At 48.3% G+C, this 14,701-nt stretch overlaps 1 protein-coding gene across 1 annotated transcript in view; it reads right to left on the bottom strand.

The window, feature by feature from the left end:
* Positions 1–14,701, bottom strand: part of LOC125455504 (nesprin-2) — a 367,488-nt gene that overhangs the window by 130,199 nt on the left and 222,588 nt on the right. The window contains exons 55-57 of the mRNA XM_059648913.1: positions 14,431–14,523; positions 13,641–13,760; positions 12,496–12,696 (exon numbers count right to left, since the gene is read on the bottom strand). Of these exons, the coding sequence (XP_059504896.1) occupies positions 12,496–12,696; positions 13,641–13,760; positions 14,431–14,523 (414 nt within the window). The remainder of the gene's footprint in view (positions 1–12,495; positions 12,697–13,640; positions 13,761–14,430; positions 14,524–14,701) is intronic.

Below are 14,701 nucleotides of genomic sequence, written 5' to 3'. Positions count from 1 at the left end.
ACGCACACGTACACACACACACGTACATACATACGCACACGTACACACACTCACTCATACACACACACGTACATACATACGCACATGTACACACACTTACACACGTATATACACACACACACACGTATACACACACACGTACATACATACGCACACACACACGTACATACACACACACACGCACATACATACATACACATTTACGCACACACACGCACGCACACACGCATGTACACATGCTCACAAGCACACATGTACACACACACATACATGCACATGTACACACGCTCACACGCACGCATATACACACATGCTCACACAAACATACACACGCACACGTACATACACACATGCACAAACATGTACATACATACACGCACACACATGTACACGTACATACATACGGACACACACACGCACACGCACGTACACACGCACACATGCACGTACACATGCTCTCACACGCACATGCACGTACACATGCTTACACGCACACATGTACGCACGCGCTCACACACACACATACACGCGCACGTACACACATACGCGCGCACACACATGCTCACAGACACACGTACATACATACACACACACGCACGTACACACACAAACACGTATGCACGCACATACACACGCACACACGTACACATGCTCACACGCACATACGCACACACGTACATACATAGGTACGCACACACGTACATACATACGTACGCACATACAGTCACGTACATACGTACGTACACACACAGTCACGTACATACGTACGTACGAACAGTCACGTACATACACACAGTCACGTACATACACAGTCACGTACATACACACGCACGTATGCGCGCACACACACACGCGCGCACGTATGCACAACGCACGCACACACGCGCACTCGTACACACGTACGCACACGTGCACATACACACGCGCAGACATGCACGCGCGCGCACACACACATGCACGCGCACGCACACACACACACGTACACACATGCTCACACACACATATGCACATACAAACACACACATACACACACGCACATAGACACACATGTACACACATACACACGTACACATACACATGCTCACACACACATGCACATACAAACACACACATACACATATGCGCGCACACACACGCGCACGTACACACGTACATACACACACGCACATACGTGCGTACACACACACATGCACGCACACACATGCACGCACTTACACACGCATGTACACATGCACGCATGTACGTACACACGCACACGTACATACACACATGCACATGTACACACACGCACATACACACGTGCACGTACACACACACACACACACACACACACGTACACACAAACACAGATACACACACACAGGTACGTACGCACACACGCACACGCACGTACACACACGCACACGCACGTACACACACACGTACATACATACACACAGATGTGCATACACACACACACATACATACACACGCAGGTACATACGCACAGGCACACACACACATACACACACACACATAGAACATAGATAGAACATCACAACACAGTACAGGCCCTTCGACCCTCGATGTTGTGCCGACCTGTCACACCGATCTCAAGCACATCTAACCTACACTATTCCATGTACATCCATATGCTTGACCAATGACGACTTAAATGTACTTAAAGTTGGCGAATCTACTACCGTTGCAGGCAAAGCGTTCCATTCCCTTACTACTCACTGAGTAAAGAAACTACCTCTGACATCTGTCCTATATTTTTCACCCCTCAATTTAAAGCTATGCCCCCTCGTGCTCACCGTCACCATCCGAGGAAAAAGGCTCTCCCTATCCACCCTATCTAACCCTCTGATTATTTTATATGTTTCAATTAAGTCACCTCTCAACCTTCTTCTCTCTAATGAAAACAGCCTCAAGTCCCTCAGCCTTTCCTCGCAAGACCTTCTCTCCATACCAGGCAACATGCTAGTAAATCTCCTCTGCACCCTTTCCAAAGCTTCCACATCTTTCTTATAATGCGGTGACCAGAACTGTACACAATACTCCAAGTGCGGCCGCACCAGAGTTTTGTACAGCTGCAGCATAACCTCTTGGTTCCGGAACTCGATCCCTCTATTAATAAAAGCTAAAATGCTGTATGCCTTCTTAACAGCCCTGTCAACCTGGGTGGTAACTTTCAAGGATCTGTGTACATGGACACCGAGATCTCTCTGCTCATCTACACTGCTAAGAATCTTACCATTAGCCCAGTACATTGCCTTCCAGTTACTCCTACCAAAGTGCATCACCTCACACTTGTCTGCATTAAACTCCATTTGCCACCTCTCAGCCCAGCTCTGCAGCTTATCTATGTCTCTCTGCAACCTACAGCATCCTTCGTCACTATCCACAACTCCACCGACCTTAGTGTCATCTGCAAATTTACTAACCCATCCTTCTACGCCCTCATCCAGGTCATTTATAAAAACGACAAACAGCAGTGGACCCAACACCGACCCTTGCGGTACACCACTAGTAACTGGTCTCCAAGATGAACATTTCCCATCAACTACCACCCTCTGTCTTCTTTCAGCAAGCCAATTTCCGATCCAAACTGCTATATCTCCCACAATTCCATTCCTCCGCATTTTGTACAATAGCCTATTGTGGGGAACCTTATCGAACGCCTTGCTGAAATCCATATACACCACAAACGGTTTACTCTCATCTACCTGTTTGGTCACCTTCTCAAAGAACTCAATAAGGTTTGTGAGGCACGACCTTCCCTTCACAAAACCGTGCTGACAATCCCTAATCAATTTATTCTTTTCTAGATGATTATAAATCCTATCCTTATAACCTTTTCCAACACTTTACCAACAACTGAGGTAAGGCTCACTGGTCTATAATTACCAGGGTTGTCTCTACTCCCCTTCTTGAACAGGGGAACCACATTTGCTATCCTCCAGTCATCTGGCACTATTCCTGTAGACAATGACGAGTTAAAGATCAATGCCAAAGGCTCGGCAATCTCCTCCCTGGATATCCAGAGGATCCGAGGATAAATCCCATCTTGCCCAGGGGACTTAACTATCTTCACACTCTGTCGGATTTCTAATACCTCTTCCTTGTGAACCTCAATCCCACTTAGTCTAGTAGCCTGTATCTCAGTATTCTCCTCAACAACATTGTCGTTTTCTAGAGTGAATACTGTTGAAAAATATTCATTTAGTGCTTCCCCTATCTGCTCTGACTCCACACACAACTTCCCACTACTATCCTTGATTGGCCCTAATCTTACTTTCATCATTCTTTTATTCCTTAAATGCCTATGGAAGGCCTGAGGGTTTACCCTGATCCTATCCACCAACAACTTCTCATGTCTCCTCTTGGCTCTTCTGAGCTCTCTCTTTAGGTCTTTCCTGGCTACCCCGTAGCCCTCAAGTGCCCTAACTGAGCCTTCACATCTCATCCTAACATAAGCCTTCTTCTTCCTCTTGACCAGAGATTCCACCTCCTTCGTAAACCACGGCTCCCACGCTCTACGGCTTCCTCCCTGCCTGACAGGTACATACTTATCTAGGACACACAGGAGCTTTTCCTTGAATAAGCTCCACATTTCTAATGTGCCCATCTGCCCATCCCCTGCAGTTTCCTTCCCCATTCTATGCTCCCTAAATCTTGCCTAATCTCATCGTAATTGCCTTTCCCCCAGCTATAACTCTTGCCCAGTGGTATATACCTATCCCTTTCCATCACTAAAGTAAACATAACAGAATTGTGATCGCTATCACCAAAGTGCTCACCTACTTCCAAATCTAACACCTGGCCGGGCTCATTACCCAGTACCAAATCTAATGCGGCTTCGCCCCTTGTTGGCCTGTCTACATACTGTGTCAGGAAGCCCTCCTGCACCCACTGGAGAAAACCTGACCCATCTGTAGTACTCGAATTATATAGTGTTCCCAGTCAATATTTGGAAAGTTGAAGTCCCCCATGACAGCTACTCTGTCTCTCTCACTCCTGTCGAGAATCATCTTTGCTATCCTTTCCTCTACATCTCTGGAACTATTCAGAGGCCTATAGAAAACTCCCAACAGGGCGACCTCTCCATTCCTGTTTCTAACCTCAGCCCATACTACCTCAGTTGACGAGTCCCCAAACATCCTTTCTGCAACTGTAATACTGTCTTTGACCAACAATGCCACACCTCCGCCCCTTTTACCATCTTCTCTGTTCTTACTGAGACATCTAAATCCCGGAACCTGCAACAACCATTCCTGTCCCTGCTCTATCCATGTCTCCGAAATGGCCACAACATCGAAGTCCCAGGTACTAACCCATGCTGCAAGTTCACCCACCTTATTCCGGACGCTCCTGGCATTGAAGTAGACACACTTCAATCCAACTTCTTGCTTGCCGGTGCCATCTTGCTTCCCTGAAACTTTATTTCGGACCACCCTACTCTCAACCTTTACTATACTCGAACTACAGTTTTGGTGCCCATCCCCCTGCTGGATTAGTTTAAACCCACCCAAATAGCCTTAGCAAATTTCCCCCCCAGGATATCAGTACCCCTCTGGTTCAGGTGAAGACCATCTTGCTTGTAGAGGTATCACCTACCCCAGAAAGAGCCCCAATTATCCAAGAATCCAAAACCCTCCCTCCTGCACCATCCCTCTAGCCATGTGTTCAACTCCTTTCTCTCCCTATTCCTCGCCTCACTAGCATGTGGCACGGGCAACAAACCAGAGACAACAACCCTGTTCGTCCTAGCTCTCAGCGTCCATCCTAGCTCCCTGAATTTCTGCCTTAAATCCCCATCTCTCTTCCTACCTATGTCTTTGGTGCCAATGTGGACCACGACTTGGGGCTGCTCCCCCTCCCCCTTAAGGATCCCAAAAACACAATCAGAGACATCACGCACCCTGGCACCTGGGAGGCAACACACCAACCGTGAGTCTCTCTCGTCCCCACAGAACCTCCTATCTGTCCCCCTAACTATGGAGTCCCCAACGACTGATGCTCTGCTCCTCTTCCCCCTTCCCTTCTGAGCAGCAGGGACAGACTCTGTGCCAGAGACCTGTGCCCCACTGCTTTCCCCTGTTAAGTCGTTCCCCCCAACAGTATCCAAAACGGTATACTTATTGTTGAGGGGAATGGCCACAGGGGATCCCTGCACTGCCTGCCGGTTCCCTTTCCGTCCCCTGACCGTAACCCATCTGCCTTTTTCCTGTACTTGAGGAGTGACTACCTCCCTGTAACTCCTCTCAATAACCCCCTCTGCCTCCCGAATGATCCGAAGTTCATCCAGCTCCAGCTCCAGTTCCCTAACGTGGTTTCCGAGGAGCTGGAGTTGGGTGCACTTCCCGCAGATGTAGTCAGCAGGGACACTAATGGTGACCCTTACCTCCCACAGTCTGCAGGAGGAACATTCAACTGCCCTGACCTTCGTTCCCATTATTCTACACACACACACACACACACACACACACACACACACACACACGTACATACCGACACACACACAGATAGAACATAGAACATTACATCACAGTACAGGCCCTTCGGCCCTCGATGTTGTGCCGACCTGTCATACCGATCTCAAGCCCATCTAACCTACACTATTCCATGTACGTCCATACGCTTGTCCAATGACGACTCAAATGTACCTAAAGTTGGCGAATCTACTACCGTTGCAGGCAAAGCGTTCCATTCCCTTACTACTCTCTGAGTAAAGAAACTACCTCTGACATCTGTCCTATATCTTTCACCCCTCAATTTAAAGCTATGCTCCCTCGTGCTCGCCATCACCATCCTAGGAAAAAGGCTCTCCCTATCCACCCTATCGAACACTCTGATTATTTTGATGTTTCAATTAAGTCATCTCTCAACCTTCTTGTCTCTAATGAAAACAGCCTCAAGTTCCTCAGCCTTTCCTCGTAAGACCTTCCCTCCATACCAGGCAACATCCTAGTAAATCTCCTCTGCACCCTTTCCAAAGCTTCCACATCCTTCTTATAATGCGGTGACCAGAACTGTACGCAATACATACGTATATTACACTCACACACGTACGTACATACACACTCACACACACGTACGTACATACACACTCACACCCACACATACACGTACGTACATATATACTCACACCCACGTACATACATACACACTCACACAAGCAACTTGTTCAGAGAAGCCAGGCCTCCTGGCCCAGAGGCACGGATATATGTCTCACAGATCAGGTCCTCAATGCTTGGTTGGAATACAAGGTGGTGCCTGAGACAGCTGTGTAGATCAGACAGAACTCAAATAAGGCAGCGTGGTGAGGTGCTGGGGTGCAAAACATGTCCCCCAGTGCCTGACAGCTAAGGGGAGGGAGAGTGGTTAATGAGCCACAGCCATAGGATCACAGAGCTCTCTTATAGCACAGACAGAGTCCCTTCAGCCCATTGGTTCCATGCCAATCATCAAATATCCATCTACTCTTAAAATAATCCCAAAGAACTGCATATGCTGGAAATCAGAAACTAAATCAGAAACTATCGGTTAAAAAAACCCAGCCGATCTGGCAGCATTTATGGAGGGAAAGGAGGGTCAATGTTTCAGGCTCAGTTCTGAAGAAGGGTCTCTGGGCTCAAAATGTTAACTCTGCTTTTGCTCCACTGTTGCAGCCAGGCTTGCTAAGTTGCTCCAGCAATTTCTGTGACTGTTCCATCGTTTCTAATCCTACTTTTCAGCATTTACCCCCATTGCCTAGTATTCTCCGGTGTTTTAAATGTTCATCTAAGTTGTGCTTGAATATCTTGCGGGTTCCTGCCTCAACCACTTTTTTTATTCATTTGTGGGACATGAGCATCGCTGGCTGGGCCCAGCATTTCTTGCACATACCTACTTGCCCCTTGAGAAGGTGGGAGTGAGCTGCCTTCTTGAACTGTTACAGTCCTCCTGCTTGGGTTGACCCACAATGCCCTGAGGGAGGGAATTCCAGGATTTTGACCCAACAACACTGAAGGAACGGCGATATATTTCCAAGTCAGGATGGTGAGTGACTTGGAGGGGAACTTGCAGGGGGTGGTGTTCCCATGTGTTTGCTGCCCTTGTCCTTCTAGATGGAAGTGGCCGTGGGTTTGGAAGGTGCTGTCTGAGGATCTTTGGTGAGTTTCTGCAGAGCATCTTGTAGATGGTACACACTGCTGCGACTGAGCGTCGGCGGTGGAGGGCGTGGGATGTTTGTGGATGTGGTGCTGATCGAGCTGCAGCTCTGTTCTGGAGTGTTGTTGGGACTGCACCCATCCAGAAAAATGAGAAGTATGCCATCCCACTCCTGACTTGTGCCTTGTAGATGGTGGACAGGCTTTGGGAAGTCAGGAGGTGAGTTACCCGCGTCAGTATTCCCAGCTTCTGGCCTGCTCTTGTAGCTCCTGTGTTAATGTGGTGAGTCCAGTTGAGTTTCTGATCAATGGTAACCCCCAGGATGTTGATAGTTGGGGATTCGGTGATGGTAACACCATTGAATACCAAGGGACGGTGGTTAGATTGTCTCTTACTGGTGATGGTCATAGCCCGGCTTTTGTGTGGCACGAATGTCACTTGCCACTTGTCAGCCCAAACCTGGATATTGTCCAGATCTTGTTGCACATGACCACGGACTGTTTCAGTATCTGAGGAGTTGCGAATGGTGCTGAATATTGTGCAATCATCAGTGAATAACCCCACTTCTGACCTTATGGTGGAGGGAAGGTCATTGATGAAGCAGCTGAAGATGGTTGGGCCTAGGACACTACCCTGAGGAACTCCTGCAGAGATGTCCTGGAGCTGAGATGATTTACCTCCAATAACCACGACCATCTTCCTATGTGTCAGGTATAACTCCAACACCAGAGGGTTTGCCCCCTGATGCCCATTGATTCCAGTTTTGCTCGGGCTCCTTGATGCCACTCTCGATTGAATGCAGCCTTGATATCAAGGGCTGTCACTCTCACCTCCCCTCTGGAATTCAGTTCCTTTCTCCATGTGTGAACCGAGGCTGTAATGAGATCAGGAGCTGAGTGGCCCTGGCGGAACCCAAACTGGGCGTCACTGGGCAGGTTATTGCTGAGCAGGTGCTGTTTGATAGCGCTGTTACTGACACCTTCCATCACTTTACTGATGGTCGAGAGGAGACTGATGGGGCGGAAATTGGCCGGGTTGGATCTGACCTGCTTTTTGTGTACAGGACATACCTGGGCAATCTCATCATGGGGTACATGGAACATTCGTTGTTCCAGTCCTATTCCGGCCCCCACCCACAACTCTTTCTCCGATACATCGATGATATCACGGTGCTGCTTCCCTCTCTCGGCTGGAATTGGAAAACTTCATCAATTTTGCCTCCAATTTCCATTCTGCCCTCACTTTCACCTGGTCTATCTCTTATTCTTCCCTTCACTTCCTCGACATTTCTGTTTCCATTTCTGGGGATAGACTGGCCACTAATATCCATTACAAACCCACCGACTCCCACAGCTACCTGGACTACTCACACCCCACTTCCTGTAAAGACTCCATCCCATTCTCTCAGTTCCTCCATCTCTGTCGCATATGTTCAGATGAGGCCAACTTCGACAAGGGAGCTTCTGAAATATCCACCTTCTTCATTAACCGAGGATTCCCCAGGTCTGTTTCGACAGGGCCCTCAATCGGGTTCGACCCATCTCCTGGTCTTCCGCCCTCACCCTTCTCTTCCCTCCAGCAACAGCGATAGGGTTCCCCTTATCCTCACCCACCATCCCACCAGCATCCACATCCAGAAGACCATCAGACGCCATTTCCGCCACCTCCAGCAAGATGCCACCACTAGACACATATTCCCTTCCCCTCTCTGATGAAGGGTCTAGGCCCGAAACGTCAGCTTTTGTGCTCCTGAGATGCTGCTTGGCCTGCTGTGTTCATCCAGCCTCACATTTTATTATATTCCCTTCCCCTCTCTCGTCCGCAATCCGCAGGGACCGTTCCCTCCAGGAAACCTTGGTCCACACTTCCTTCACCTCCAACACCTCCCCACAGCCCTACGGCACCTTCCCCTGTAACAAGTGAAGTGCAACACTGGCCCATTTACCTCCTCCCTCCCCAGTATCCAAGGGCCAAAACATACCTTCCAAGTGAAGCAACACTTCACTTGCACTTCCCAGAATCTAGTCTAATGCATTCGCTGCTCACAACGTGGTCTCCTCCACATTGGGGAAACGAAGCATTGACAACAAGGTGTAGAGCTGGATGAACACAGCAGGCCAAGCATGGTCAGAGGAGCAGGAAAGCTGACGTTTCGGGCCTAGCCCTTTCTTCAGAAATTGAGCCAGATGGGTTTTTACAGCAATCAATGATGAGTTTAGTGGTTACCGTTACCAAACCCAGCTTTCACTGACTGATTTTTTTTATGAATTATTGAACTTATTGAGTTTAAATTTCAATGGCTGCCTTGGTGGGTATGAAATGAAGAAATGAAGAGAAACAAATTCAGAAATGAAGAAGGGTCTAGGCCCGAAACGTCAGCCTTCCTGCTCCTCTGATGCTGCTTGGCCTGCTGTGTTCATCCAGCTCTACACCTTGTTGTCTCAGATTCGCCAGCATCTGCAGCTCCTACTATCTCTGAAACAAAGTGTAGACTGGGTGATCACTTGCAGAACATCTACATTCTACTCGCAAAAAAGAATCTGAGCTACCTGTTGCCTGCTACTTTACTACACCACCCTGCTCTCTGGCCAACATCTCTGTCTCTGGTTTGCTGCAGTGTTCCAATAAAGCTCAATAAAAGCTGGAAAAAAGAACACCTTATTTTCCGTTTGGGGACCCCACAGCCCTCCGGACTCAATATTGAGTTCAATAATTTTAGGGCCTAAACTCTCCCATGTCCCAGCCCCCTACCCCAAACACCGGGCCTTGTTACCACATAGTCTGCCACTACACACCCCCTGTTGTTAGTAACTAACAGTCCCTATGAACAGCTATTCACCCTCCCAACCTGATCATTAGCAACTCCTTCGTCTGTCCAAGATAATAAAGTGTGGAGCTGGATGAACACAGCAGGCCAAGCAGCATCTCAGGAGCACAGATGCTGCTGGGCCTGCTGTGTTCATCCAGCTCCACACTTTGTTATCTTGGATTCTCCAGCTTCTGCAGTTCCCATTGCCTTTGGCTGTCCAACTGTCTTTCTCTCCTATTGTTTATTCCCTACCCCACCCACGTCCCTGTTTTCTGCATACAAATCAATGTTTTCCCAGCCACCATCAGTTCTGAGGAAGGGTCACCTTGTTAACTCTTTTTTTTCCACAGATGCTGCCAGGCCTGCTGAGTTTTTCCAGCAACTTCTGTTTTGTTTCCAGCTCAATCTGATCCCCCATCAGCTTCCTCTGCTCTCTGAAGAACAACCTCAGCTTATTGAGTCTCTCTGTAGAGCTGAATAGCTCCAATCCAGGGAACATCCTGCTGAATTCCGTCTGTACCCTCTCCAACGCGACCACATCCTTCCTACAGTGGGGAGACTAGAATTGCACACAATCCTCCAGCTGTGACCCAACTAAACATGAAGTACAGCTCCATCATCTTCTGTCTATATTGCCCTGTGGTCTAAGTCTGTCCTTGCAGTTTACCACTCCAATTTTCATGTCATCTTGAAACTTACTGAATGTACCTTCTACATTTGTGCTGTGATCATTAATGTACTCAACATACAGCAAAGGATCAGCATCAAACCCCATGGTACACCATCAGACACAGGCTTCCAGTCCCAGAAGAAACCCTTCAGCCATCACCCACTGCTTCCCGCAACCGACCTAATGTGGATCCAATTTGCCAAACCGCCCTGACTCCCATGGACTCTGAGCTCCTTCAGCAGCCGGCCATGTGAGACCTTGTCTAAAACCTTACTGAAGTCCACATAGACAACCATCAACTGCACTATCCTCATCTACACACCCAGTCACCTCCTTGAATTGATGGGCATGATCTCGCTCTTACAAAGCCATGTTAATTTTATTTGATTAATCCTTGACAGTCTCTCAAATTGTGTCTCTCAATTTTTTTTTACAATAATTCCCTACTGTAGATCCTCGGGTCACAGCTTTGTAGTTTCATTGTTTATCCCTGCCACCTGTCCTGAATAATGACATTAGCTGTCCCCCAGTCCTGTGTGACCAGAGAGGGCTTGAAAATTAATGTCAAAGTCCCTGCAGTCTCCTCCCTTACCTCCCACAGCAACCTCACAGACTTATCAACTTCAAAGCCTTGCTAAAACCTCTAACAGCTCCCCTCTCTTAATTGGGTCAAGTATATCACAAGCTCCCTTCCCAATTTCTACACCTACATTGTCCCACTCTATGGTGAAGACAGCTGCAAAGTGTTCATTTAAAACCTCAGCTCCTGTTAAAACCTCACTGATGGCACGGTGGCTCCGTGGTTAGCACTGCAGCCTCACAGCACCAGGGACCCGGGTTCAATCCCACCCTCGGGTAACTGTCTGTGTGGAGTTTGCACATTCTCTCCGTGTCTGTGTGGGTTTCCTCTGGGTGCTCCGGTTTCCTCCCACAGTCCAAAGATGTGCAGGGTAGGTGGATCGGCCATGCTAAATTGCCCATAGTGTCTAGGGTGGGAAATGCAGTGGTAGAGTAGGGGTTGGGTCAGTGTAGACTTGATGGGCCAAATGGCCTGCTTCCACACTGTAGGGATTCTATACTGAGTTTCCAGGTCCACACACACATTGCCACTTGGTCCCTTAACAGGCCGTGCTCTCTCCCCAATTGTTCTCTCATCCTTAAAATATTTACAAAATGTCTTTGGATTTTCCTCCATGTTACCCACCGCTGTTTTGTCATGTCCACTTTTCACTCTCCTAATTTGTATTTTTAGCAGCCTCCCCACACTGTCCATGCTCCTGTCGGGAGTCTGTTGGTTTGAGTCTTTGGTATCTACAATAAACTTACCTTATTCCCCCTTATCCAATCCCTTACATCCTTTTGGTCCCATCCTTCCCCTTTGCTGGAACATGTTGGCCCTGCACTTTCACTATCCCCTTCGGAATATCTCCTGCTGCTCAGATATGGGGCTTTCCTGCAAGCAGCTGCTCCCAATCCACTGTGATCAGCTCCTGTCTCATTAAAATGGGCCATCCCTTCATCCAGGGCTTTTATTTCCAGTCCATCTTTTTCCTGAACTATAATTAGTTTAAATCTTGCTAAACTATGGTCACTATCACAGAAATGTTCCCCTACTGTTGCACCTGCTACTTCCCTATAACGGGCTCCAGCACTGTCCCCTTTCTTATGCACTTTTTATGCTGGTTTTAACAAGCTCCTGGACAAATTTCCAGAATTCCAGCCCCATCGAATCTTTCACACTTTGAAACTGTCCCCTATCCAGTGACCCTGCTGTCAGGATGGGACGCACATATTTCAAACTCCTCTGGTGCCAATCAGCCAGCATGAGTTAGCCACGTCCATTACCCGTAATTGCAGCATCACACTGAGCAAGAGCAAATACCTTATGGCTCTGTAGCTGGCTCTGTAGGTCACCAATGTTTTTGGAGAGGAGTCTCGTCCCCTGGGAAAGCTTCTCCTGTCCATCGTTGACCAAGCCCAGGAGAGCCTGCAGCAGCCTCTCATACTGACTGGGGACCAATGTGGTTTGCTGGACCTGTCCCCAGCGTTCGCTCAGGCACGCGCGAATACCAGTGAGGATCTCCTTGTAAAGCAGGAAATGTTAGAGTCAGTTCCCCTCAATGGACAAACACAATCCATGTTTATAAAGCCCTCTCCCATGTGGAGAGGCATCAGGAGGCAGACTGTACATGATCACCCAGCCACGAAAGGAGGTGTTATTAGGACAGGGGAGCAGGGGTTAGGGAAGGCACGTTGAAGGAAAAGCACAAAGTAGGAAGGGAATTGCGCTACTCAGAAATTACAGGCAGCTGAAAATATGACTGCCAACCACAGGGAGATTAAATCAGGGACGCTGAAGAAGCCAAACATCGTCACAAGTTTCCAAACTGAAGGAGAGTAGACAGATAGGGAGCAGTGACTCCATGGAGGATCCTGAACACAATGCTGAGCTTTTAAAATGAGAGGGGCTCCCGAGTGAGTGATCAGTGCAGATCAACTGCATTTAGCTGTGACTGAGTGGATGGCACTGCCAACCTGGAGTCAGGATGGTCGTAGCCTCAAGTCCCACCAGTGAGACATGAGCTCTGCAGACTTGGCTCACTGCCCACTGCAGGGCAGATGGAGTGCTGCTTTGTCAGATGTGTCAGCTTCTGGGTGGGATGTTAAACCAAGAAGTTGTCAGCGTCACTATTAGAAATGGGTCCTCGTGAGGGTCAATTAGAAAGCTCCACAGTTGATTGAGAACAAGGTTTGTCCTCAGTGGGGAGGTAGTGTCTGAATGAGGAAAGGAAGCAGAAAGGGGAAGGTGACAACTGGCATTCGTGGCAACCTACAGATTTACAATAAAACCTTTGTACATCTCTGAAAGTCTTTTTGAATCTAATTCAGCAAATAGAAAGCAGCCAATTAACTCTCTGGTTGGCCAAACTTTAGTTTCACTAGGTCAATGCTTATGGAAAAGGCATGGATCAGGGACAGTGAAGGTAGAAGCAGTTTGTAAGAGAGAGCTGAAGGACCTGCTTGTACCTGCAGCTTGCAGAGATCCTCAGTTGCAGTGGTCTCCAGGTCATATTGCTGTCCCTCTGCAATCATAGCCAGTAACTCAGCATCAACAGGTTCCAGATCACACTCCATCTTCTCAATCAACTGCAACAACAACAGGAGACAGACCAGAGAATCAGACCAACACAGTTGATACAATAACACAAGCACCGCATCTCTCAACGGGATAACTCACATACACATTTTACCACAACAGAATTTGTAGCCAGCGCTAAGTCAGGGACGGATGGGACAGGGATACAGCACCTGCACACAATGGCTTTCAGAACTGTCCTAAAGGGGCAGGAAGGTTTGAGAGAACATTCCGGCGCTTAGGCCATTCCAGGGGGCAGTTATGAGCCAAACACATAGCTGAGGGACTGGCACATGCCTAACAGAGACACGCCTTGAGGTCTGGTATTCCAACTGGCACTCCATCAACAAACACACTGAATTAGACCCTGTGTCGAAACCACTGAGAAACAGAACCAGAAGTAATACCAACCACCCCAGCAAACCAAAGCATATAAATAAAAATGTTTCACAGATAGTAAGGACTGCCGATGCTGGAGAATCTGAGATAACAAGGTGTGGAGCTGGATGAACACAGCAGGCCAAGCAGCACCAGAGGCATTTCTGAAGAAGGGTCTAGGCCCGAAACATCAGCCTTCCTGCTCCTCTGATGCTGCTTGTCCTGCTGTGTTCATCCAGCCGTACACCCTGTTATCTCAGATTCTCCAGCATCGGCAGCTCTTGCTGACCCCGAGTGACTTACCCAAAGTTGGTCGCTGGTGCTCTGTGCTGCACATTGGTTCCGAACCTTCATCCTCCTCTCCAACAAGGCAGCCTCGAACTGCCTCAGCCGATCCTGTGGAGTTAAAACAAGCCATAAACACCAGGCAAGCAAGAAGGGGTGTGCAAATCATTCTACCAGGTTCCGCACAATCCCATTCGGAACACACTTACTGCCCAAACAGTCAGTCTAGTTAGCTAATGTTAACCCAGCTCCCTGTGACAATGCCATCACTTTAAAAAGGTTATTTTGT

This window comes from Stegostoma tigrinum, chromosome 10 (assembly GCF_030684315.1).
Source record: "Stegostoma tigrinum isolate sSteTig4 chromosome 10, sSteTig4.hap1, whole genome shotgun sequence".
NCBI classification, from domain to species: Eukaryota; Metazoa; Chordata; class Chondrichthyes; order Orectolobiformes; family Stegostomatidae; genus Stegostoma; species Stegostoma tigrinum.
The sequence above is the reverse complement of the archived record's forward strand: the minus strand, read 5'-3'. Positions and strand labels throughout refer to the sequence as shown.